Consider the following 25,115-nt stretch of genomic DNA (forward strand, 5'->3'; position numbering starts at 1 on the left):
TTTTCCCAAAATTGACTAATTATCACGGGCGCCACTAGAATCGCAGAGAAAGAAAGTTTCAAACTTTTTGCAGGCAGGAAAGAGACTGGATGGATTGTTCTAAATATTATGTGCTCGGACAGTAAAAAAAAAAACCAAGGAAGATTATAATGACCACCAATATAGGGCAGGCGTTGGTTGTCTGCGGATGATATCCTCGAGAGAAGTTTTTCACAAAATTGACTAATTATCACGGGCGCCACTAGAATCGCAGAGAAAGAAAGTTTCAAACTTTTTGCAGGCAGGAAAGAGACTGGATGGATTGTTCTAAATATTATGTGCTCGGACGGTAAGAAATAAAAAACCAAGGAAGATTATAATGACCACCAATATAGGGCAGGCGTTGGTTGTCTGCGGATGATATCCTCGAGAGAAGTTTTTCACAAAATTGACTAATTATCACGGGCGCCACTAGAATCGCAGAGAAAGAAAGTTTCAAACTTTTTGCAGGCAGGAAAGAGACTGGATGGATTGTTCTAAATATTATGTGCTCGGACGGTAAGAAATAAAAAACCAAGGAAGATTATAATGACCACCAATATAGGGCAGGCGTTGGTTGTCTGCGGATGATATCCTCGAGAGAAGTTTTTCACAAAATTGACTAATTATCACGGGCGCCACTAGAATCGCAGAGAAAGAAAGTTTCAAACTTTTTGCAGGCAGGAAAGAGACTGGATGGATTGTTCTAAATATTATGTGCTCGGACAGTAAGAAATAAAAAACCAAGGAAGACTATAATGACCACCAATATAGGGCAGGCGTTGGTTGTCTGCGGATGATATCCTCGAGAGAAGTTTTTCCCAAAATTGACTAATTATCACGGGCGCCACTAGAATCGCAGAGAAAGAAAGTTTCAAACTTTTTGCAGGCAGGAAAGAGACTGGATGGATTGTTCTAAATATTATGTGCTCGGACAGTAAGAAATAAAAAACCAAGGAAGATTATAATGACCACCAATATAGGGCAGGCGTTGGTTGTCTGCGGATGATATCCTCGAGAGAAGTTTTTCCCAAAATTGACTAATTATCACGGGCGCCACTAGAATCGCAGAGAAAGAAAGTTTCAAACTTTTTGCAGGCAGGAAAGAGACTGGATGGATTGTTCTAAATATTATGTGCTCGGACAGTAAAAAAAAAAAAAAGCGAAAGAGACGACGTCAGGGTCGACATACAGATAGATCTGAAGATGATCGAGGAGGCCCCCTTCCCGCAAAGAACCAGACATGGAGCAAGAATCCGAGACTGGTCACCGGCAGATCCTGTACAGGAAGGCCGATCGAGCGCTGAGGATTGAAGCAGGCCGGCTATGGCTGCTGCGCTTCATCCCAGTGAGTCCAGTCGGCCGCGCTGCCGACACGCGGCATGCTGTTGATGCGAGAGTACGTGTCCACCTTGAAATTCGCCCCGCACATCACCCCCTCGCTGTCCACCCTCGGCATCGGCTTCATCTTGTTCATCGGGTGCTCGAAGCTTCTCAGCCCTCCCTCGCTGTGGAACATGCACCCTGCCACAAAACCCATCACGGTGATCATCAAGATCATGATTTTTTTTACGAAGAAAGTGTGGATTTTGATCGAAGAATGGCGCTCACCGCTGGGGAATGGAGCGAAGGACTTGGCGCAGCCGCCTTTGATGATGTCCACCTCGTCGGAGATGACCACGGATCCGTCGGAGGCCAGGCCCCAGTACAGAGGAATCGCTCCGTCTGCGCTCTGAAAGAGAGGTCGAATGGGATATCAGCGAGATGGAGATAGAGATGGAGAGAGGTGAAGGAAGGAAGAACGAACCAGAGAGGCGAAGACGGTGCCTTCCTTGTTGTCGTAGACGATGAAGGCGAAGGTGCCGTTGAGGTCCTTGACGACCTGGTCGGCGGGGTACGGCCCGCGGTCGCGGAGCGTGCGGTACGCCTCGATGACGAGGAGAGCTTCGTTGGTGGCCTTGCACAGCCCGTACTGCTTAATCAGCGAGCTGAGGTTGTCCAGCGTCCCGAAGAAGAGACAGTAGATATCGTCGAAGCTACAGAACAGCCTGCGCGCAGATATCAAACCCATGGTCAAAAATCTCGAAACCTCCCCCAGCGAAGGGAAATCGTCGATCTACCTGCGGTGGATCGTGATCTGGCGGACGGCGGTGGTGAAGGCGAGGGCGGCGCCGCCGCTGAAATTGGCGGAGAAGGACTGCTCGGGGTGGGCGATGTGGAAAGCTTTCAAGATCTCTTCCGGGTTCTTCGGAGAGCGAATGCCGACCGCGGTGGGGCTGTTGAGCTCCTGCGGAGGGTGCGCGAACGTCTTGTGAAATATGGCCAACATCTTCGAAGACGATCAGATGGATTTTTTGGCTGAGAGACGATCAGATGGAGAGGAATGTGCCGGAGGACGGTGGCTGCAGGGCGAAATTTATACCCTCTGAAACTCTCCTCTTCTTGAACGAGGAAAAACCTAGCTCGAGGTTGAAGAAGGTACTGCGATAGGATAAGGATCCGAACTTCTCGCTTCTAGAACTCGACAAAAATCTCCGCGGAGTAGCTTACCGGCGGGCGACCGGGGGACACGTTACCGACACCGCGTCGCGGCTTTAGAGAGGGTGAAGTTTTGCTTGGGGTCACCGGGAGGTGACTGTATTGCGCATTCAGCTAATCCGTGTATCGCGCCCACCGGGTATCGGACACGACGGGATAGTGGACCGGCCCATGGTTTGCTCTGGTCTACGGCTGCCACGTGGCGGAAGGAGGCGGCTCCCCTGTTGTGACTTCCGAATGGTTTGGGCCAATCAGAACTCGTCTCTGACGCCGAAAGGCCGGGGGAGAGGAAGACCAAACCCACCCACAGAATCCACCGGGGAGTTTCATTGCTTAAAGTGGGCTCTTTAGACAGCCTAGAAAGGAAAAGCCCATTAGGCCCCATTCATCCAGGCCGAACAGGAATTCTGAGATCCGTTGTTCTATTCGTATCCGTCATCCATTCCGTCCCTTCTCGTCATCAGTCGCACCTTTTAGTACTGTGTTTCAGTTTAGGTTTACAACCGTCTTCCATCCGTTCCGTCCAGCGGGCCGACTAGATTAGGAATCTGTATGTTTGGACAATGATGGCGCACGATGTTAATGCCAATAAATGGATGACAAAATCACTTAACGCGGATTAGTATTCAACAGTAAAATATCCCTCCAATATCCGACATCTGAAAAACCGTAATTACTTTCAAACTAGTAGAATGGATTAGTACTGCATTCAGTGCATCACACTAAATGATGTTGACCAAGCTGAACTACACATTCAGGTGTACGCGTCGGGCCGAAGGATTTATTAATTATTTCAATCTCCACTAAGTCAACTTAACGCGGATTAGTATTCAACAGTAAAATATCCCTCCAATATCCGACACCTGAAAAACCGTAATTACTTTCAAACTAGTAGAATGGATTAGTACTGCATTCAGTGCATCACACTAAATGATGTTGACCAAGCTGAACTACACATTCAGGTGTACGCGTCGGGCCGAAGGATTTATTAATTATTTCAATCTCCACTAAGTCAACTTAATTGAAGCTGAATAAAACCCATCAACAACTATTAATGCTTCATTTATAACTCCTATTGCTTGGTTACACGTATATATACTTCCGATGCTCCATCGCAAAACAATATATTTTGAATTATACATCAATTTATATATGTAGAAGAAGAGTAAACGAGCACTGACGTAGAATAAAAGCTGAGAACCAGTCACAAACCTGAAGCGACAGCTGTCTGGCCCCACGTCAGCCAATGATACTGGCCACATGGCGCAACGCCGTGGAGCCACAGTCTGCAGACAAAACTCGCCAAGAAAGTGGAGGCCGTCCGACTATAAAAAAGCTTAAAAAATATTATCACGCAAGATATATAATTGATAAAAGGACGAGATCTACCAAGACCCGGTCGAGCGCCGTCCTGGCCCATGTCGCACCGAATCGGGCCTGACCACACAGAACATGCATGTTGTAGCAGCAAGTGGACGGGAGAGAGTGACCCACGACGGCCTATAAAGAGCTCAGCCATCATCGTCATCGTCTTCAGCGAGTCTCATGGCAGAGAGTGTTTTGAGCCGGGAAGTGGCAGATCTCTGCATCGGTAAGCCAGCGATCAAGTACGTGGAGCCGTCGGCGACCGTCCGCGAGGCGCTGCGCTTGTTGAAGAGGTCCGGGGCGAGCCAGCTGATGGTGTGGGCTGATAACAAGTGCCTGGGAAAGATCTCCATGGTCGATGTTATCTGCTATCTCTGCCGAGCAGACTGTCTGGCGGCTCCCATGCAGGCTCTGTGCTCTTCGCGCGTGGCTCTTCTCCTGAGCAACGGCTCCGCCGAGCTGGTCGGTCACGTAGATCGCCATTGCAGGTTGTCGCCGGGTTTCCTTCGTTTCCTCGTTTTCAACTCGCGTCTTCTTTCTTCTTCGCCGTCGTCGGAGTGTTGAGACCGAAGCTTTGGGAAAACATGGCAGCGTGCTGGAAGCGCTGGACGAGATGTCGAGCGGGGGAGCGCAGAGTCTGACGGTGCCCCTGCGGAGGCATAGTAGGGCGAACGAGGACGGCGCTCTGGGCTTGTGCTGGATTACGCGGGAAGACTTGGTGAGATTTTGCTTGAGCCACATCGGCGCCTTCTCCCGAGTTCCCGCCGTCTCCGTCGAGTCGCTGGGGATCATCCAGGCCGACGTCCTGGCCGTCCGATACGACGAGCCGGCCATCTCCGCCGTCCCCCTGGTGGCGCGGGCAGTAGCCGAGCAGACCGCCGTTGCCGTGGTCTGCGAAGAGGGGAGGCTCGTCGGCGAGATCTCGCCGGCGGCGCTCGCCAACTGCGGGGAGACCGTCGTGGCGGCCGTCGCCACACTCTCCGCCGGGGATCTGACGGCGTACATTGATTCCAGCGGCCCGGGGGGCCCCCCGGAGGAGGCCATCCGAGCCGTCAAGGCGAGGCTGGCTGAGCGGGCCATGGCGGGAATGCTGGACCTGTTGGAGAAGGCCCACTTCCTGGACGCGTACCCCGCCGTGGCCTCTTCTTCTTCTTCTTCTTCTTCTTCGTCGTCTTCGGACGAGGAGACGCCCACTCGCAGGGTGGCGAGGCTGTGCAGAACGAGGAGCTACTCGGCTCGCATGGGGAGGCGACCGGATGATGCCATCGTCTGCCACCCCTGGAGCTCCCTGGTGGCGGTCATGGTCCAGGCCCTGGCTCACCGCGTCGGCCACGTGTGGGTCGTCGACCGAGACTACCGGCTCGCCGGCATCGTCACCTTCCCCGCCATCCTCGCCGTCTTCCGGGACCAGCTCCAGCCTACTTCAATCAACGAATGAATGAATATTCTAGATGATTAAATAGGGATATCGGTCGGGACGGGGCAGGCCCGGATCCGGTCCAGGCCCAGTTGGGCCCGCTCGTTGTCGCCGAAGCCCACCACGCGACCGCCGGTCGTGATCGCCACGGTGTGGTAGAGCCCGGTGCCGATCTGCGCCACGTGTACGTCCCTCAGGCAGTCCAGCCGCCGCGGCCGGAGGACCTTATCGGACCCGCCGGCCAGGCCGAGGCTACCGAACCCCAGCCACCCGAACCCGAAAACCGACCCGTCGTCCATCACCACGAACGTCTTCCTCTTCCTCGCGCAGACCTGCACGGCCAGGGCGGATCCGAGGCCCGCCACGGCGGTGGGGCCGACCTTGTCGGCCTCGTCCCCGTGCCCGAGCGCGCCGCAGTACCCGCGGCCCCACGTGTGGACCTGCACAAAGCGACGAAGAAGGTCAAACGAACCCCCGGACGGGACGACCGACGGCAGGGCGCTGGCTGGAGGGCTCACGCGGCCGGCGGAGTCGACGGCGACGGCGTGCTCGTCGGCGGCGGAGACGCCGGCGACGTGAACGCCGGTCCGGCGGAGGGAGTGGACGGCGCGGGGGGAGAGCTGGTCGCGGGGGTCGCCGTGGGCGACGCAGAAGTTGGCGCTGGAGCCGAAGGAGAAGAGGGACCCGTCGCGGGCCAGGGCCAGGGTGTAGTTCGAGCCGGCGGCGATCTGGGCCACACCCCGGCCCAGGCCCATAAAAGCTTCCACCCTCGTCGGCGTGGGCCGGTCCACGTTGTCGCCGTGGCCCAGCTGCCCGTGGCTGTTCGTCCCGCACGTGTACACCTCCCCTTCCCGAGTCAGCAGCACCGTGAAGCTGAGCCCCGTCGCCGCCTGAGAAGAACAACTCCCCTCCCCGTCTCAGAGACGATCGTTCCTCGCGGAGGAGAAGAGAAGCGACCAGAACGTACCTGAACGCAGTGGCGGCCTTTCATGGACTGAACCAGCGTGGGCCGGAAGATGGCGCGGCCCACTTCGCCGTGGCCGCAGCAGAAGGAGGAATTATCCCCGCAGGTGAAGACCTAAGAAAAATCAAAATTTCCGCTTCGATTTTTTGTTTTTAAAAAAAGAAAAGGAAAATGATTTTCTGTGCACTGACCTCGCCGGACTGCATGACGAAGGTCGCGTGGTTGTGGGAGGCGGAGACGTGGACGGCGTGCAGCGAGGTGGGGAAGCTTATCCGGCTGAAGGAGACGCACTGCGTCGTGTCTTGGCCATGGCCGAGCACTCCGCATAAGCTAGAGCCGCAGGAGTAGACAGAGGCCCCGCGGACTAACAGCGTGTGGTGTCTCCCCGCCGCGATCTGCATCTGCGAGCGAATTCGTGAGAGAATTTAATATGAACAGGTCTTCGGAATTTGAGGATTTTGTGTTGTTTTAGTAAGTTTTTTGTGAGGTTCTATACTTTGCCCGCTGATGTTGCCGCGGCGCCGGATGACTGCTCCAATGCCTGCAGGAATCTCAGGACCTTCTTCCAGTTTCCGTCGCTGCGATCGAGGATTTCGCTTCTTGAATTGGATGGAAGAGAAGAGAACAGAGGATGAGCCGCACAGCGATCGAATGCGGCGAACTCGATCATGGAGCGGAACTTGTGAGGGAACACGTCGTGAATCTCTCGGAAGATTCGGCCCGAAATCTCCAACGAAGCGAGGTCCGCCGCGCTGAGACAGCCCGAACTAATTATCTCCGTGATCAGATGGAGGGGCAGCTCCTCGATCGAAACACTCCTGCTTCTCTCCGCCGCCATCATCTTCGATCTTGAATCGAATTCACCGAATTATGGCCTTCCAGCCGCCACCGATTCCGAATTCTAGAAAGGCGAGCTCAAATCCTCGCAAAGCACGCGACGAATTTGGAGAATCAGAGGTAAAATTCCGGAGAAAAACGACAAGAAACAGCAAGGACGCAGGAAGAAACCAACACGGACGATCTTCGGCTGCGATTCGGAATTCGTTAAAAGCGCAAACCGACTCCGGCACTGAAGGTGGATCGTGTGAGCGGGATTCGAAAGCAATTAACGAGGTAGGAGGCATCGATAGGAACAGCGAAGAGCGATAACGACGTCGAACAAGGAAAATTAAAAGCGAAGAAGCATTAAAAAGAAGAGAGACGCCGGCGCCGGGAAGATAATCCACAATCGGATTGAGGAAAGAGTAAGTCTTGATTGAAAAACTAACTGTAAAACGGGAATTCGACGCAGAAACCAGGCGGAGGAGGAGAAACCAGACCCGCAAAACGGTTAATCTTTGCGAGAAGAACAGGTCTGACGTGGCACTTCTGGCGGTTAGCGAAGGTTCCAGAGTGGCCCGACAACGACTCGCAACGACCCAAGAGTCACGCAAACTTAAAACAATAATTTTCGCAAAACAACCGTTTAAACTGGGTTATTATGTTTATGCCCGGAGAAGTCCCTATTCAGCCGGCAGCTTGTCTTTGAGGTATTTGAGCACGGCTTTAGTCCCGCGGTCCAGAATCGTGCGCCTAATACTGCACATGGAATGCCCAGTCAACGAGTGACACGTGGACAATGAGGTCAACGGCTGCCACGTGGCCGTTCTGAGTAGTTACCTTCGCAAGGGGTTCCCGTCAAGCTTCAACACCTGAAGGCTGGGCTCCAGTAAACCCTGCGAGAAAGGAGAATTTTCGCGCAATAAAATATTTTGATGGGTATGACGGGCTAATTATCATATGCGTATATATATATATATGCATATGGACTACGGAACGGCAAACATTATCCGTCGCGTTATTCGTCCCAGTGATGGAGTCATGACGGATGACGTTTTAGAATGTCGTCACACTGACGGATGACGTGACGGAATATTGGTGATGGATGATTTGAAGATGACTGAGGGTCGTGGATGGATGACGTGATGGGACAGCTGGATGAACGGCAGTGACAGATTTTTAAAGGATGAAAAAAGACGGAAAACATAATAAAAAGTTAAGAAACCAAAATATTTTAAAGTACTTTATGACTTATCTGAAAGAGGAAAGAATAAGGAATTATTTGATTATTAATATAAGCATTGGTCCTTATTTAGTACTGAATGATGCCAAAAAGGGATATCGAGTATTTTTTATAATAACTTTATGCAAAAATAATTAGAGGACGATATAACGTAAGGAAGAAAGATTATAAATCACACGGAGAGAGAGACAGAACGTGAGAGAGGGGATGATGGAGAGAGAGAGAGACAGAAAGAGAGACCGAGAGAGAGAGAGAGGAAGAGAGACTACATAATGACTCACAAAGCATGACTAAAGACTACAGAGCAATATCGACAGGTAAAATTTTAATTAGCTCATATGAACTTACATCCCCTCTGATGGAATTGTGAAAATTTTTCTGAAAACCCAAGGATGTGACCCAGGGTGGTAGACGTGATGAACAATACGACACAGTTTCGTTCATAAATCGAGATCATCATGTCCCGTACGTTCCCCGACATGCCGTTGTCTAATAGTATGGGCATATCGAGAAGGTTTGATTTGTTCTTTATAAAAAAAAGGTTTGATCTGTTTAAAAGATGAGATTACCAATTCTGCGGGAAGCGAGGAAATGTCGTTGTCTGCGAGGCCAAGCTCCGTCAGTGAGGTGAAATCCTTGATCTCCTATGTATACATTTTATTTTTGAAATCATGAACGGGATGATTGCAAAGCTGAATTAAAGCGGAAAAACAGAATCTGGTTTAATTATTCGAAACTATCGACATCACCTTCGGAACGGATCGAATGGAATTCTGGCTCAAATCGAGAATCCTGAGTTGCGGTAAGAGCAATAAATCTGGAGGAAACTCCTGCAGCCGCATTCTCCTGAATACGAATAGAATCAGCGAGCCTGAAAAGCAAAAACTGAATTGTAAGGTTACAAGGATTTGGGATGTTTCGACCTAAGGTAAATCTCCTGTAAATGGCTCAGCACGGAGAGACCAGGTAGGTCTGGATATGCCGAAGCATTTCCGCTCAAGTCCAGGATCTGGAGCTTTGAGAGAGAACCAAATCCATTGGAAGGTATCTGCGTAAAAGTACAAGAACTCCGAACCATTCAAAATCAGCCATCGGAAAGAAATTTCATGTTCTACCAAATTAGTGAACTTTTCCATCCTCCACTGCAAAAAAGATGAAAGAGGAACACGGCATATTTCGAGCAATGCTTTTTATATTTCTATTTGATTTCTCAATTTCTAAACAAAGTGGTGTTGATTCTTCTAGATCTAGAAAAATTAGCACATTTCTAAAATTTTGGTCAATCGGACTTAAAGTGCGAGTCCCCAGTTTGTGGCTGAATATTCTGGCTCTTGCAAAATGTAGAAGATCGGCAAATTTAAGATCAGTTAGTAATTGGAGGGGTGATTCCTAGGCTTTGCGCTGATTCTTTGAATTTTAAGCGACATGTAATGCAGATAATATTCATCCATACCTTTGCTAGAAGATTACCGTCAAGCTTCAAGCAGATGAGATTTGACAGGGAAGAGAAGAAGGCGCTGGGCCAGAATTTGATCTTATTTCCAGATAAATTAAGATCCTGAAATTATTTTTCGCGAATATGATTCACAAAACGCTTCTACTTTGCGGCGCTTGAAAAAGCAACATGTTAAAGAACTAAAACAATATAAATTTTATTGAAAATGAGCGTCATTTAATAAAAAAGTAGGAATAATTTATTCATATAGACCACACGTCAAGCGGGAAAAAAGAAGCAAACTTATATTTTAAAGAGTTTCTATTTTTTTCAGAAGCTCATTGAGATGATACCTCCAAGGACAAACGGAATGGAAATTCTTTGGGCAGCTCTTGAATGGCGTTTTTTGAAAGGTCGAGTTTCAGAATCTCGCCTTTTTCCCAGACAGAATCTGGAACATCACTCAGCCCCAGTCCACTCAGCGAAAGCTCCTGATAAAAATATTTTTAAAAAAAGCGTTGGCAAAACGAAGGCAGCAACTTCTTTTCTCAAGCCCACGACTCAAAAGGTCAAATCATTCGACAAAAAACTCGATTCAATACTTGGATTAAATTCTTAACCAACTTGTATGAGAGATGTCTAATTAGACATCTTACTTTGTTGTATGAGAGATCTGGACACACCTTTGATGTTAGCGACGCCCTTGCAACCAATGATGTTATACTCTCGGCGGCAGATGTTGATCCAGAGTCGGAGTCTGAAGAACACATTCCAAAACTTCAGCATCAGAAGAGAGATTCAGTTACTTCACAAATCAAATTACTCAGGCTGGGAGGAGAAAACATACAACGCGATAATATTCAAAAAAAATGAAATGAAATGAAATGAAAAGCATGTTTATCCACGTAAGAATATAAAAGACACTTGACCTTGTTCATCTGATGGCAGTCTACTCCTCAGAAACTTTAGGAGTGCCGGTGTGGGTCCAGAGACCAAAGAGCTGAAGAACAGGACCCATGTCAAGAAAATTAATAAAGATAGAACATTAATACAAGAATACCCGTTGAAAGATTCCTCACACCTTCGGAGGGTTCGCAGGGGATTACCAGTAAGCACCAGCTTTCTCAGAGTTGTCATGGTGCCTGCAAGAAAAAAATCATGAAATAAAATATAACTATCATTTTTTCTCTCTGTCCTCTGCCTTCTTTTCCCCTTTGTTCTGTGGTCCATCCTAATAAATCGATGTATTCTACATTTAATGCGATCCATCTTAATAGAATGGAGTAACCCTAATCATCCCAGAGATGGCAGGATTTATGTTCTTTGCACATACTTTCAAGAAAAATTCTTAAAACAAGACAAATAGTGAAAACGAATATTTGAGCCTTCTTACGAACCCGATTATTATGATTATTTGGATATCCCATGTCGAGATTTTTTTTTTTAAAGAAACGAGATATTCGTTTAGAAAACCACCCGAAGATTGGATACAAAAGAAGCCAACCATAGAATTAATTCTAAAACATGAGGCATCAATGTCAGACTACTGCCTTCAACCTACCAAGCTCTGCTGGCAATCCTGATAAGGAGTTATTGGATAAATCGAGAAGAGAAAGCCGCAGCTTACATGCTTCTACAGGAAACTCCTTCAACTACAAAATAGACAAGAAGTTAGTCATCGAATGCCTACAGCATAGGATGTCATAGAGAAACAGTAAAAATAACTCATAAATAAAATCAAAACAACAAGGCCAGCAGAAACTCCCACAAACGGGACGTGAAATTTCAAATACTAGAAGGTATCAAGGTAGGAAAATGAACAATTATAACAATAAAGTTAAAATTTATCCTGAATATTAGTGCGACAGAACAGATACAGCTATGTGATATGCAATGATGCTTCTCCAAGCATTACCAAAGAAAGAAACAGAAGTTCAACGAGTAAGAAGACCATGTGCTGACTAATGCAGCATGTGAAAGAAAATATAAATGAGGAGGACCAGGAAGGAGGCATTGGAGTCATTTTCAAGAATCTGTTTCAAGGAGCAACCAGACGGCCAGGGAGAAGGATCAGGCCTGCAATCTAGAGGGGGAGATTCATCTGAGATCTCCATTATTATTCACATTCTTCCTCTGAACTTGATCTCTCTCTCCGCACGTTACTATGACATTTTCACCAAATCTTGATTGGTCTTCCATAAGGAATTATAGAATATATTGATCATGGATTCTACTCTCAACTGCAATTTCCATATCAATCTGCAGGATTTACAACGCTGTGTTTGAAAAATCTAATGAGCCCACCAACTTCCTAGCCATATGTCTACAGTTAAAAATAAACGACCTCAAAATCAAAATTTGCATGTGCTACTGGTATCAAGGCAATATTAAGGCCCAAAGCCCTCTAAAACACTGACGGGAAGGATGATAAGTCTAAAATGGGTTGTGTTAACTTGTAAATAAAACTAAAACTATGTTAAGAGTGAATAATTGACAAATAAAAACCTGGTTTGAATGAAGATCCAATGTGACAAGACAGGAAAGATTCCCAATTTCCATCGGCAGGGATGACAACAAATTTGTCCTGAAATTGGGAAAAACACATCAAATCCTCCTTTACATAATTATTAAAATGAGATATCTAAAAATTAATGTAAGGAATAGAAAATGTAGGAGTCTTTCATTTAATAGAACAAAAAATCATAGGGTGAAATCGTGTATCCCTACCCCATATAAAATTCAGTGAGTGAATGGCATCTCCCGATTGAGGATGGAACAAATGTAATTCCTGGACAATGTGGCATTATATAGAGAAGACATCTTGAAAAGAAGGTAGATAAAGGTTATCTGAACTCACTGTTCTGATGAAAATCAAGACGAACAACTTTCGACAGCGCACCGATACTCTCCGGGATTCTGTATAGAAGATTTTTTGCTGAAGAAAAAAATAAATTAATCATTTTAAAATATACAGAAAAATAGACAAGGAAAACAGTCAACATAAACGACAATATGCCAATAGATCAAGTAACATATCTCTCAGAAAGAGAGAAAGACACACGTTCCTATCGCTGCTTTAGAAAACCTTCCAAATAACAGTCTTCCAGCAGTGAAGTTTTTCTCCTCATGAGTACTTTGAAATATGCAATCACGTTGGCCCTATCAGACTGTGTATTAATTTTCATTATTGTGCATCAATATTCCATCCGGAGATTTTTCTTTTTTGTTTTCCGCTCCATTAAAGTACTGGAGAATTGTCCCTAGATCTGGTGAATTTCACGACCATGTACTATTATATTTACTGAGATGAACTGGATGTGGCTGATCAGGTTTGTTGCATAATATGATAACTGTTGACTTGAGGGATGGGGCTACAAGGAGACCATTTCTTCTAAGAAAAGAGCATTGGCTTCATTCAAAGTAACAAGTGTTGTTTGAATACAGCAGTATATGGAGGGCATTGTTGCATGTAAACTTCAAATAAAAAAGCTCCTAGAATAGATCAACTCCGACTTTCTCTCTCGGGCTAGTGAATGACCATTTTCCATTTCCAGCTTGTGAAGGAGAGTGGCACCTACGATTTTACAGGCCTTATTTCAATACATAGGTATCAAAGTTCTGCTGACTTGGTGTAAGAGCAAATAAGACTGTTATCAAAATTGTCGTTAATGAACTCTCAATCTACCTTGAGATTTTTTCAATGTCATGTATCACTTAAAGAGGTCTCAGTCAACCTTGAAAATTTTTTTTATTACCAGAGGCACTTTCTAAGGAGGGGAGGATGGTGACGCAGAGGAAAGGTATTCACTTGAGAAAATATGTGTGATCTTGTGCAACTAGCAAATGGAAAGGAAACAGAGGGGGTATTGATTAGATAAAACATATTTCAGGAGACTTGACAGAAAGGTAAAAGTAATTACCATCCTGAATCAGTACAGCAAAATGAACAATTGGGAATGAGAAGGATTCTGATGCATTCCCCATGAGCTGCTGCATCAGATCCTTTAAGTCTCAACACAGCTCTTCCAAAATATACTTTGATTTAATGTTGAATCATAAAAATTATCCACACTGAATCAACTTTATTCAGGTTCAGTTTGATATAGCAGGGTAGAGAGGGAATGAGAGAGTTCCTGCTCTATCATTTCTCTCTTTTTCCTTTCTTTCTCCTTCTTAAGATACATTTATTTTCTCGTATATGTGTTTATGTCCTTGTGAAAAATGAGCTGTGTAATTTGATATAACCATAATATACTCATTAATCTTTGTAACCTATTTAATGGGCATTGGACCCTAATTCGTGTTGATCTGAGTATTACATGTCTTTATTTTCTCTCTCTTGTTAGCCCATTAAGGGCCCTCTCTAGTCAGCCCATTAGGGCTTCCTATAAAACCCTGTAATCTCTTTCATTTGCTATCAAGAATTGTTCTTTTCTTGTTTACATGGTATCAGAGCCCTAACCCTAACCCTAATCTGGGTTTCCTGGGCTCGACCTTGCGCTCCGATCTTCGGCGGTTCTCACGACCGCCTGATCTCGCGCTCCGGTCTCTCGCCGTCTCGCTCCGGGCCTCCCATGCGCTCGCCGTTCTGACGTCCGCTGTCCCAGCGTCTTCCGCTCCGGCGCCCGCCGTCCCGGCCCGCGCCGCCTCGGCTCGCGGCCTCCCGGCTCGCGCCGCCCCGGCTCGCGCCCTCCCGGCTCGCGCTGCCCGGTGACCGGCGTCCGGCGCTCGCCGTCCAGCGACCGTCGTCCAGCGCCCGCCGTCAGCGACCGTCGTCCAGCGCCCGCCGTCCAGCGCCCGGCGTCCGGCGCCCGGCGTCCGGCACCTGCCGTCCAGCTCCCCGTCCAGCTCCCGCCGTCCAGCGCCAGCGTCTCAGCGCCTGCAGTCCCGGCTTCGTCGTTCCGGCACCTTCTGACTGTGGTCTACTCTGCTTTCATCATGACGAACCCGGTTGAAGCCCAGACCTCTACTGTCACGCCAGACTCGACGCCGGTATCTACGCCACATTCATCTGCGGTGCCTCTCAAGCCTGGGAATTGGTCGTCCTCCTCTGGACCATCCTCTTTGCCTCGGATGCCTCGGATGGTATGTTTACTGGATTCAATCTCCTGCAATGGCGCCGATGCGTCCAGATAACTTTAAAAGGGCGTCTCATGCGCCATCTTCTAGAAGACGGACCTTCCGGACCGATCCCAAGTATTATGACTGGCTGGGCGTTGAGGGTAGTTCATCGTTGGCTCTTGGACAGTATTTCACCTAGTGTTAAAGGTGAATTCATGTCTCTAGAGTCGGCTCGGGCGGTCTGGGAAGCAGCACTTGAGAGCCACTCCAAGAAGCACAACATTGCGACTCTGTACGAATTGGTACATCGGGCCGCTAACCTGCGTCAAGGGGACCGGTCTATCATGGAGTACAGTACGGAGCTCATTTCGTTGTGGAATGAAATTGACTACTACATGCCGCCCGACCCCCATTCGGTGGACCGCCAATATACTCTTCAACTTCGGGTTTTCCAGTTTCTTATGGGACTGAACCCGGAATATGAAGTTATGGGCTCAGCTTATTCATCGGGAGACTGGTCCTACCTTCAAGGATGCGCTCCACAGTGTGCGGGTTGAAGAATCCCGCTTTCAGCAGGCCCAGAACTCGGCTTCGGCACTTGTAGCTCATTCCTCTTCGTCTGCACGCCCATCGTCGACTCCACCACCCGGCTCTTTGCCACGTGGTCCGACGGCTCGGACGGAGGATTCTCCAAAGGGTGATCCTTCGCTGTTTTGCAATTACTGCAAGAAGCGAGGTCACTCTAAGGAGACGTGCTACAAGCTTCAACGGAAACGCGCACAACCGAGCAACCTTGCTGCAGCCGCCTTGTCCGTGTCCCCCCCGGGTCAAGTGCCTATGCTGTACAGTCATCTCCCGACTAGTGCCTCGCCCGCTAGCTTCACTCCGGAAGAGATGGAGCGTCTACGCCGCTTGCTTGATCCTCCAGTCGTGGGCTCATGCTCCTTGGCCCACGCAGGTATGTCCACCAGTCTTCCCACACCTACATCCCCTCCTGGCCATTCTTTTTCCTCTTCCACTTGGCTTCTTGATTCCGGTGCCACCGCCCACATGACCCCAAATCCTCGAGCCTTTCAAACTTATGCACCCGTTTCTGGCTCCTCCAAAGTTAAAACAGCCTCCGGCGATCTTCTCACCGTGGCGGGTATTGGTCGTGTGGCCCTTTCCTCTTCTATGCATCTATCTAAAGTTCTTCATGTTCCTCGCCTTACTCATCATCTTCTCTCCCTATCTAGCCTTGTTCGCGACTTGAAACAGGACCTTACCTTCTCTCCTAATTCATGTTTTTATCGTGATAAGGTGTCGGGGAGGACGATTTCCATTGCTAAGGAGCATGAGGGGCTCTATCTTGTTCGTCCTTGTTCGAGTTCTCTTGCTTTTGCTGCTGCGGCAGTTTCCCTTTCGGCTTCCCACGAGCGTTTGTGGCTTCTTCATCGACGTCTCGGCCATCCTTCTTTTGCTACTCTTTATCGTCTCTTTCCTAAACTCTTTCAAGGCCATTCTGTGGACCGTTTTGTTTGTACTGCTTGTCGAATTGCCAAACATCATCGTACCACGTATCCTATCTCGTCTTCTCATTCTTCGACCCCATTCTCCCTTATTCACACCGATGTGTGGGGGCCTTCCCCTATTCATAGTACTTCCGGTTCTCGGTGGTTATGCATCTTTATTGACGACGCTACTCGATTCACGTGGGCATATTTCTTGAAGAACAAATCGGAGATATCTCGTGTCATTCCTCAATTTTACTCCCTTATCCAAACTCAATTCTCTATATCCATTCGTCGCTTCCGCTCCGACAATGCTAAAGACTACGTTAACACCACGTTAAGCACCTTCTTCCAAGACAAAGGCATTATCCATGAAACTTCTTGTCCCTATACACCACAGCAAAATGGCGTTGCCGAAAGAAAATTCCGTCACATCTTTGAAATGACTCGGAGCCTTCTCTTCCATATGCATGTGCCCAAGTATTTTTGGGGGGAAGCCGTCTCCACCGCCATCCATCTTCTTAATCGCCTTCCATCTCGAGTGCTTGACTACTCCACTCCCATTGACCGTCTTCAGCATTCCTTTCCAACTCTCTCTCCGAACTCATCTTACTCCTCGTGTATTTGGATGTGTGCTATGCGCCCAACCACCAACAGTCGTGATAAACTGGATCCCCGTGCTATCAAGTGTGTGTTTGTTGGCTATTCTTCCACCCAAAAAGGCTATTTATGCTATCATCCACCCTCTCGTCGGTTCGTCGTCACCAAAGATGCCACGTTTGATGAATTGCTTCCCTACTATTCCTCCTCCTCTCCTGAACCCTCATCGTCCCCATCTCCCTCCGATCCACTCGAATTCCTCATCCTCGTCCCTCGTCCCTCTTCCCCGGCCCCGCCCGACGTGTCTCCGCCTGTTGCTCCTCCAGCAATTGTGCCTCCCGACCCGCCTCCGGCCGCCGTCTCAGTCCCTCCTGTGGAGCCTCCTCCAGTATCTGCTCCTGCGCTCGACCCTTTTGCTGCACCTTCTTCAATTCCTCCGCTCCCTATCCGTCGCTGCCCGCCTGAAAAACGCTACGGTATTACCCTTGCTCGTCGCAAGCCTCGGCTTCCTTCTTCGTCTCTTGCTGCCCCGTCTCCCTCAACCTCCACCCCTCCTGCCACCTCCTCATTAGCCGTGCTGCCCTCTTCCCGTTCCTCTCCCCTCTATCCGTTGGCGGAATCTATCTCCTCTCATCGCCTCTCACCCTCTTATCATGCCCTTCTCACCTCCCTTGATGCCACTTCCCTTCCCAAGACGGTGGACATTGCCCTTTCATTTCCGCATTGGCGTCAGGCCATGGCGGAAGAACTTCAGGCTCTTGCTCACAATGAAACGTGGGATCTGGTTCCTCTACCAGCCGGGAAGCATCTCGTGGGTAGCCGTTGGGTGTATGCTGTGAAGCATAATTCTGACGGTTCTATTCAGCGCCACAAAGCCCGGGTTGTGGCACAAGGGTTCACTCAGAAACATGGCATTGATTATCAGGAGACCTTTGCTCCCGTCGCCAAGCTGAATACTGTGCGGATCTTATTGGCCCTTGCTGCGGATCGGGGCTGGATTTTGCAACAATATGATGTGAAGAATGCTTTTCTGCATGGAGAGTTGACTGAGGAGATCTACATGGCATTACCTCCTGGCTACACTTCCTTAGTGCCATCGTCTCTGCAGTCTGTTGTCTGTCGCCTGAAGAAAGCATTATATGGCTTGAAGCAATCTCCTCGTGCCTGGTTTGGTCGTTTCACGACGGCCATGCAGCGTCGTGGATACCGTCAGTGTAATGGTGATCACACCCTTTTCTACCGCCATTCCACGTCAGGGGGAGTCGCTATTCTTCTTGTGTACGTGGATGACATCATTATTACGGGTGATGATACGACGACCATTACTGAGCTGGCTATGTATCTCTCGTCGGAATTTGCTATTCGCCATCTTGGCCCGTTGAGGTACTTTCTTGGCATAGAGGTGGCCTATTCTTCCAGCGGGATCTTTATTTGTCAGAGAAAGTATACGGTGGACCTTCTCTGTGAGCTTGGAAAGGAGGACGCCAAGCCTGCTTCGACACCGATTGATGCGAACCATCGACTTGGTACCGATGCGGATGAGGAGCTTGCTGAGCCTAGCCCATATAGAAGACTTGTGGGAAAACAGCTTTATCTCACCCACACTCGCCCAGACATTGCATATTCAGTGGGTGTTCTGAGTCAGTTCATGCAGACTCCTCGCATGAGCCATTTTCATGCTGCTCATCGTCTCCTCCGTTTCCTGAAGGGCACCATTGGCCGTGGATTATTGTTTCGTCGCCATACCGGCCTGCGTCTTGAAGTCTACACCGATGCAGATTATGCCAGCTCTGTGGTTGATCGTCGGTCCACATCTGGGTATTGCACCTTCTTGGGCGGCAATCTGATTACTTGGAGGAGCAAGAAGCAGAAAGTGGTCTCTCGATCGAGTGCTGAAGCGGAGTTCCGTGCCCTTGCGCATGGTCTGTGTGAAGCGATTACCCAGCTTCTTCGTGAGCTACGGTGTCCAGTTCCCTCTCCTGTCCAGCTGTTCTGCGACAACAAATCTGCGATCAGCATTGCTCATGACCCCGTTCAGCATGACCGTACAAAGCACATCGAGATCGATCGCCATTTCATCAAAGAGAAGCTTGAATCGGGAGATTTTTGCACGCCTTATGTTCCGTCCGCTGAACAGCTTGCAGATATCTTCACCAAAGGGCTTCATGCCCCTAGGTTTGAGGAGCTCTGTTCCAAGCTGGGTGTGGATAACATCCACGCTCCAGCTTGAGGGGGAGTGTTGATCTGAGTATTACATGTCTTTATTTTCTCTCTCTTGTTAGCCCATTAAGGGCCCTCTCTAGTCAGCCCATTAGGGCTTCCTATAAAACCCTGTAATCTCTTTCATTTGCTATCAAGAATTGTTCTTTTCTTGTTTACAATTCGAATAAAGGATCTTCTTTGTCCCCTTTCCGTCACAAGCAGCAGATCAGGAACAGAAAAAAATCATTGCCGGACTGTGACCAAGAGCGTCATGGAAACTTCACATGATGTACTTTAGAGCCAGAGTTTTTCCAAGAAACAATGTGGTCCAATATAGAAATTGTATTCAGGTCAACTCATTGTGCCATTTGCATCTGGATGGTAATTCAGTTAGAGTCAGAATAATGCGCCAGGATTTTTGGTCTTGAGTCAAGCGACTTATTTTTTAGTCTAGAACAAGGATTTTATAGATTTTCAAGTACTTAACCAAAAGTGGAATCTTAGATCATGGATAGATGATTCTCAGTGAGAAAATGAAAATGATTTTGTAAAGGCATCGTAGTTACCAGCGTTCAATTCAGTCAGCATAGTCCATGATTTAAGCATATCTTCTGAAAACATGGTAATTTTGTTTCCCTGAAAAATAATAACATCGATGATTTCTGAATCGTCTTGTGATGAAAAAAAAGAAACTTCCTTAAAAAGTTACAAGATATCAGTTGATAAGTTGTATCTACCTCAACATCCAGTTTCACTAACTTTCCACAGCTTCCTAAGTCGTCAGGCAGTTTAATCAATGCATTGTTTGATACCTACAAACATATGATAAAATAAAAAAGGAGAAAGTCAAGTACTGGGGGGGGACGATACACTCCTCATCTTATCAGGGATTGTTTGATCATTTTATCCCACTAATGGCATTTAGCAACTTCCACTTTAGGACTATTTCCCCTTTAAATACATGCAACCTACTCTTTGGCGGATAGCCATGTAATATCACTCATGTCTCCCATGTTCTGAAGCCTTACTCATTTCCCGCAACCCCCTAACCCATGATTGTCAGTTCTTTCCCCAGTATATCAATCCCTACCAATCTGACTGATCCCCTTTCTTCACTACAAAACTCCTGGGTTCGTTTCAGGGAACTTAACGGATGAGGGTTATCGAGCATAGCTTATGGATATTTATTCCTTAAAGAAATTTTTTTAAGGATACTTATTTTTGTCTAACTTTTTCTATAAATATCCCTCGCTCCCTCTCCCTTTATGCACATGCAACAAGAGCATCGTCTTCTATAGTGCCCAAATGCGGCCTTGGAAAAAAACTATTTATTATGCTGTTAACCTATAGACCTTCAAGGGGTCAGCACCGGAAACAAGATGATTTTGTGAAATATAGTGAGCTCTTGGCCTGGTACCCCCCTCTCTGCCTATTATATTCCCCTGATGATGTACTTATATTGCTGTGGTTTAATTGCTTTTTACCATTTTACTCGTTCAACATGCCATTTGGTGGTCAGATTGTGACTTTTAGGCTTGCCATTTGGTGCCACCGTTGCTATCTCTGGTGGTCCGAACCCTAGGTTGATTGCATCTTGCCAGTCTGTCTATTTTCTGCAGGCATTGTCCACATGCATCTCAGGTAGACACATGTATGCAGGTTTGTAACACATCGTTTGACACATGTCATCTGATATTAAAACATTGAGATGATAAATACTTACACTCACATTCTTGTAAGAGGAAAAGAACCAAAAATATGCAATTAACGTACCTTCAGATCCATCAAATCTGTGCATTTACAGAGTCCTGAAGGGAGCTCTGAAAGCAAATTTTTTGAGCAATCTAACCTGAAATAAAGAGAATATAATGTCAAAAATACTATGCTTACGTACAGTTTTTCTACTGAAATGTACCAACGATGCATCAAGAACAACAATTAGAGATGATACACGGCCAGGCCCGTGAGAGGCCGCAGACCGGTAAGGAGGCCCTCCCTATATAATGCTACACTCATAAGGGGTATGACAAATGTTAATGTGAGTTGCTCTCCCCTTTTATCTCAAAGCTTCCCACTTCACTTCTCTGACCGTGGTTCTCTATCCTTGCCTTCCCACAGAGGATCTTCTCCACAGCATAAGCAGCGGCTCTTCTCCCTTCCTGTCAACGTTTTTTCTGCCATTATACTCTCTCTGTTCTCTTTTTCTCTCTCCCTCTAGATTGTGAGGACGAATTTCCCTTTTATTGAAGTATTGTGAGCCATTTTGAATTACGTTAATAACCAAAATTGATACGGCCCCGGGAATGTATCACAATTCAGTGCATCAATGTCCAATTTTATTCCCAGAACCTGGGATCCAAAGCAATAAATGCACATCCCATTTAGCTTAGATCTGTGTTTGATCTCAGGAACATTAACTGCCAAGTGGACTGCAAGCCGCTGTCTTTATTTTTCTAACAAAGCTTCCGAAATATTTCATGTGAAAAATATGACACCATAATCCTTGTTTCATATCTTGGAACCATTATCTATTCCAGGGATTATGGAAGAACGACTTCAGTTCATTCCATCCAAAAACAGGAATATGAATGGTGTCTTCTTAATGCCAAAATTATTTTTTTTCCCGGGAGAAGAGCAGACTTACTTTATGAGAGAGGTTGCAGATCCAATATCTTCAGGAATGCTGGTAATTGAGTTGTGTGAAATATCCAATGATTTCAGCAGTGGAAGCCTGACGGGAGCCACGATTTTGCATATATCAGAGACAATGTTGCTGAAAAACTTAAAGAACCTCCTTTTCACCAGTAATGAAGTAGAAAATAATCATTCAAAAAAAAGTAAGCAGAAAATAAGCCTCCACTGTTACGATCCCCATGGAGATCTAACAAAATCAAGAAATGGGACAAGGGAGAGAGAGGAGAATGGAAGAGATGGAAGAGGTAAGAGAGAAGAAGAGAGAACAATAGGTGAACAAACCCTTAAGAACCTCCTATTCGGGAGTTCTTGCCTCACAAAAGCTGGATACAGCTATTCGTGCCAAGAAACCACGAAGTGATAATTCAGCAAAATTCCCTCTAATAACCTTACATGGGATTATTTATAACCCTACGATTTTCAAGAATTGGTTATCTTATCAATACTCTTACATATATATTGGAGACAATGTTTGAGCATTGGAAGCCTGATGGGAGCCATGGTTTTGCATATATTAGAGACAATGTTGCCGAAAAATTTAAAGAACCTCCTTTTTACCAGTAACTAAGTAGAAAATAATCATTCAACAAAAATATAGAAAATAAGTGTCCGCATAATCAGAAAATAACATAATTCGACCTACTCTCCAATTGCTGAAGGGAGACAGGAGAGTTTGTTATGGCTTATATTCAGCACAGACAAGCATGAAAGCGTCTTCAAATCTTCCTTCAGGACTTCGATGTGATTGTGAACCAAAATGAGCTTCTGTAGATCTACCGCCTGCAAAATGTGTTTCACGAATAAACAATCGACTCTATTTATCAAATTTTACAACCTCCACCCGAAACCAAATGGATTAGTCCCACGGAAAATATTTACCTCCCACCATTTGTCATCCTCTCCTGTCGAATTCAAACCCTGGTATATCTCGTGTGGCACTTCTCTGAGAAAGTCACAAGAAAAAGAGTTTTGATACAAAAATATTTAATTTTATACGACGAGATTCGATCAAATTCTTCCTTAGCATTATTAATGCTTTAGTCTTTTATTCATGCGGCCCTCCAGCTGAAACTGGTATTCACTGCTATGACTTGCTAATATTTTACGATAAGCTGGTCGATCCATTCAGAATACATTACCCGCATGTACATCAGCATTTCAATTTGGAAGGACAAGAAAAGTAATTTGCTTTGTTTAAATGCAGCAGAAATTTCTGGCTCAGAGATCATGTGCGGAAGCTAACCCAGTTTTCTGTTATCGAAAGTAAAAAATACGATTTGGGCGATCTTTCCTTTTTGACTTGTAGAGCGGATGTGCGCGTTTTAATTTTCCCAATTTTTTTCGAGCTAGCAATCAAAACACATCTACATTATGGATTGGGCAAAAGAGGCGATCACAACGTGTCATTACTTCAGACCCGAAAGAAGTCCACAGTCTACAGGAAATATCTAGTTCGCGATCCAGTGCGGTGAGATTCAGCCATTGAATAAGGACTAGTGTAGCTGACCGAAGAGATCTGTTGGAGAGATTGAGAGATCCCGACACCCTCGCGGCTTTCAGCAACCGATCCATGATCGATCCGTCCGACGCCTTCAATAAGGTTTCTCCGCAAAGTTATTCGCCCATTAATCGTCCCACTCTTCAGAGATTCCACGATCTGGGCGTTGAACGGCCCCGCGTTTGTACAGGAGCTACAGACCAGCAATGAGCTATGCGACAAAAACGATCAATCTCGTGACATTGCGCGAGATTACTAATCTGCCGCTACTCAATTCATCTGCGCGACGAGAAGATTGCACAGAAATTGGATGAAAATGAACAAATCTCAGGACGGTGATCTTTAATAAAAAAAGCACCCGGATCTGAGCAAATAAGGAAAACGAAGAAATCTCGGCACAATTAAAAAGTAAAAAAAAAACAAATTAACCGGCAGGATCTCCTCGCTTTTCTTCGTGTGGTCCTTGAGAATCGATAGGCGTCATCTGAAAAGAATCTCTGCTTTATCTGCCGCAAGATCAGAATCATCTGATTATAATCAAAGTCATCTCCGCCGATTCCGCTGTTCCGACCTGCGAGGTGACGGCGGCCGTTGCGGCGGCGGCGGCGGCGGCGGCGGAGGAAAATGTCGGCAGGGCCATTTATGGAATATCCACCAGCGGAGCCCACGCAAGCTCACCGTCAACCGACGGAACTGAACGGCCGACCCTTTCGTCATCCATTTCGTCATCAGTCCGTCACCATTCAGTTATCAGTCCAGTTCCGTCATTCATCCAAACAACCAATAACAAACTCAGAGACATTTTCTAATACCCATTATTAGATAATCCAATATCCACCCGACACCAGATTTTGGGACTAATATAGTAGGGGTTAGGATGGGGCAGATGCAAATAGGTTTGGACATTTAGGACCTCGGTTTGATCTGACTGAACCCTGACATAAATTTTATGGTTATGTTAAAAACCCTACGTAAAATTCTAAATACATCAAATCCAACTTGCCGGAGAGCTTTCTGTTGAGCTCACCGTGGTCGACATATATTTGACCATCAGCGGACACCCACTTGATGTAGAGGATTTTAACATATCCATAAACATAAATTTTGTATATTGACTTTGACATTTACTAGTCAGCCTGACCAGACCGGTACCGGTGCCGACCGAACTGAGGACAAATTAAACCAGACCGGTAAGGTTTAGATTGTTGCTAAACATACAGACCGGATTGGGACCATCAAACCCTCAATGCAAGTACAAGATATCAGATGTCAAAATTGAGACGATTAGGAGAGATCGAATATCCGCCCAATATCAAATTTTGGGAAACATCAGATATCCACCCAAACCGATAATGACATCCTGTATCAGTTCTTTATCTTAGGACTCGTTCCATGCAGAGAAAATTACAAGTAGAAAGTAGTCATCTCAGCCCGGCGATTGATGACTGATGACGGAAACGACTTCAACAATTTTCGGTGGTCTCAGACAATTGACAGAAATGATTTGTGGGCCTTGATGGGTATGGATGACGGATTAGGACGAAACGGATGACGATTGGGAGCTTTTAAGTGGGCCCGGCAGCCCATGGGCCGAACGGTCGGGTCGAAAGGAGACGTGAGGTAGTTGCGTCAGTGGACCGTTGTGGACCAGGCGACACGGGAACAAGACAAGGGTATTTTTGTCCATTCATCCCCGCACATGGCCGGTGACGGTTGGAGGGGTAAATGAGGTATTTAATTTAATGAGGAAATTTATGCCCGCAGTGCTCTT

At 46.8% G+C, this 25,115-nt stretch overlaps 4 protein-coding genes across 6 annotated transcripts; 1 reads left to right on the forward strand and 3 right to left on the reverse strand.

Moving 5' to 3' along the window:
• Positions 1-1,090: 1,090 nt before the first annotated feature.
• LOC144699958 (stem-specific protein TSJT1-like) lies at positions 1,091-2,505 on the reverse strand. The gene is made up of 4 exons (XM_078571310.1): positions 2,139-2,505; positions 1,826-2,066; positions 1,630-1,750; positions 1,091-1,542 (listed from the first exon to the last, which is right to left on the reverse strand). The coding sequence occupies exons 1-4, from the start codon at positions 2,345-2,347 to the stop codon at positions 1,343-1,345; spliced, it is 771 nt and encodes a 256-aa protein (XP_078427436.1). The 5' UTR covers positions 2,348-2,505; the 3' UTR covers positions 1,091-1,342.
• Positions 2,506-4,101: 1,596 nt separating this feature from the next.
• LOC144699954 (CBS domain-containing protein CBSX5-like) lies at positions 4,102-5,359 on the forward strand. Its single transcript, XM_078571304.1, has 2 exons — positions 4,102-4,409; positions 4,513-5,359. The coding sequence occupies exons 1-2, from the start codon at positions 4,102-4,104 to the stop codon at positions 5,357-5,359; spliced, it is 1,155 nt and encodes a 384-aa protein (XP_078427430.1).
• LOC144699952 (Regulator of chromosome condensation (RCC1) family protein) lies at positions 5,357-7,143 on the reverse strand. 2 transcript variants are annotated; one of them, XM_078571302.1, is made up of 5 exons: positions 6,799-7,143; positions 6,494-6,697; positions 6,306-6,416; positions 5,857-6,228; positions 5,357-5,778 (listed from the first exon to the last, which is right to left on the reverse strand). In XM_078571302.1, exons 1-5 carry the CDS (start codon positions 7,141-7,143, stop codon positions 5,377-5,379), a joined length of 1,434 nt encoding a protein of 477 aa, XP_078427428.1. In that variant the 3' UTR covers positions 5,357-5,376. The 2 variants fall into 2 exon arrangements, with proteins under 2 accessions (XP_078427428.1, XP_078427427.1); XM_078571301.1 differs by having other exon boundaries at positions 6,494-6,703.
• Positions 7,144-7,713: 570 nt separating this feature from the next.
• LOC144699951 (Leucine-rich repeat (LRR) family protein) lies at positions 7,714-24,093 on the reverse strand. 2 transcript variants are annotated; one of them, XM_078571300.1, is made up of 22 exons: positions 23,774-24,093; positions 23,354-23,623; positions 22,726-22,789; positions 22,490-22,626; positions 21,797-21,883; positions 20,926-21,001; positions 19,890-19,964; positions 19,719-19,788; positions 12,657-12,734; positions 12,527-12,587; positions 12,305-12,383; positions 11,361-11,451; positions 10,881-10,941; positions 10,729-10,799; positions 10,483-10,556; positions 10,153-10,290; positions 9,818-9,922; positions 9,328-9,412; positions 9,114-9,235; positions 8,934-9,008; positions 7,962-8,017; positions 7,714-7,880 (listed from the first exon to the last, which is right to left on the reverse strand). In XM_078571300.1, exons 2-22 carry the CDS (start codon positions 23,416-23,418, stop codon positions 7,805-7,807), a joined length of 1,746 nt encoding a protein of 581 aa, XP_078427426.1. In that variant the 5' UTR covers positions 23,419-23,623; positions 23,774-24,093; the 3' UTR covers positions 7,714-7,804. The 2 variants fall into 2 exon arrangements, with proteins under 2 accessions (XP_078427426.1, XP_078427425.1); XM_078571299.1 differs by having other exon boundaries at positions 9,114-9,210; positions 9,288-9,412; positions 23,774-24,089.
• Positions 24,094-25,115: the final 1,022 nt, after the last annotated feature.

The sequence above is a fragment of the Wolffia australiana genome, chromosome 2 (assembly GCF_029677425.1).
Source record: "Wolffia australiana isolate 7733 chromosome 2, ASM2967742v1".
Lineage (NCBI taxonomy): Eukaryota > Viridiplantae > Streptophyta > Magnoliopsida > Alismatales > Araceae > Wolffia > Wolffia australiana.

Coding starts and splice junctions, on each gene's coding strand:
- LOC144699958 (XM_078571310.1), bottom strand. CDS start 2,347: ATGTTGGCCATATTTCACAAGACGTTCGCGCACCCTCCGCAGGAGCTC. Junction 2,067..2,138: donor CAGATCACGATCCACCGCAG/GTAGATCGACGA, acceptor ATCTGCGCGCAG/GCTGTTCTGTAGCTTCGACG. Junction 1,751..1,825: donor GCACCGTCTTCGCCTCTCTG/GTTCGTTCTTCC, acceptor CCTCTCTTTCAG/AGCGCAGACGGAGCGATTCC.
- LOC144699954 (XM_078571304.1), top strand. CDS start 4,102: ATGGCAGAGAGTGTTTTGAGCCGGGAAGTGGCAGATCTCTGCATCGGT. Junction 4,410..4,512: donor CACGTAGATCGCCATTGCAG/GTTGTCGCCGGG, acceptor AAAACATGGCAG/CGTGCTGGAAGCGCTGGACG.
- LOC144699952 (XM_078571301.1), bottom strand. CDS start 7,143: ATGATGGCGGCGGAGAGAAGCAGGAGTGTTTCGATCGAGGAGCTGCCC. Junction 6,417..6,493: donor TCGTCATGCAGTCCGGCGAG/GTCAGTGCACAG, acceptor GATTTTTCTTAG/GTCTTCACCTGCGGGGATAA. Junction 5,779..5,856: donor CCGTCGACTCCGCCGGCCGC/GTGAGCCCTCCA, acceptor CGCTTTGTGCAG/GTCCACACGTGGGGCCGCGG.
- LOC144699951 (XM_078571299.1), bottom strand. CDS start 23,418: ATGGATCGGTTGCTGAAAGCCGCGAGGGTGTCGGGATCTCTCAATCTC. Junction 9,211..9,287: donor TTACAGGAGATTTACCTTAG/GTCGAAACATCC, acceptor ATTCGTATTCAG/GAGAATGCGGCTGCAGGAGT. Junction 7,881..7,961: donor GACGGGAACCCCTTGCGAAG/GTAACTACTCAG, acceptor TTCCATGTGCAG/TATTAGGCGCACGATTCTGG.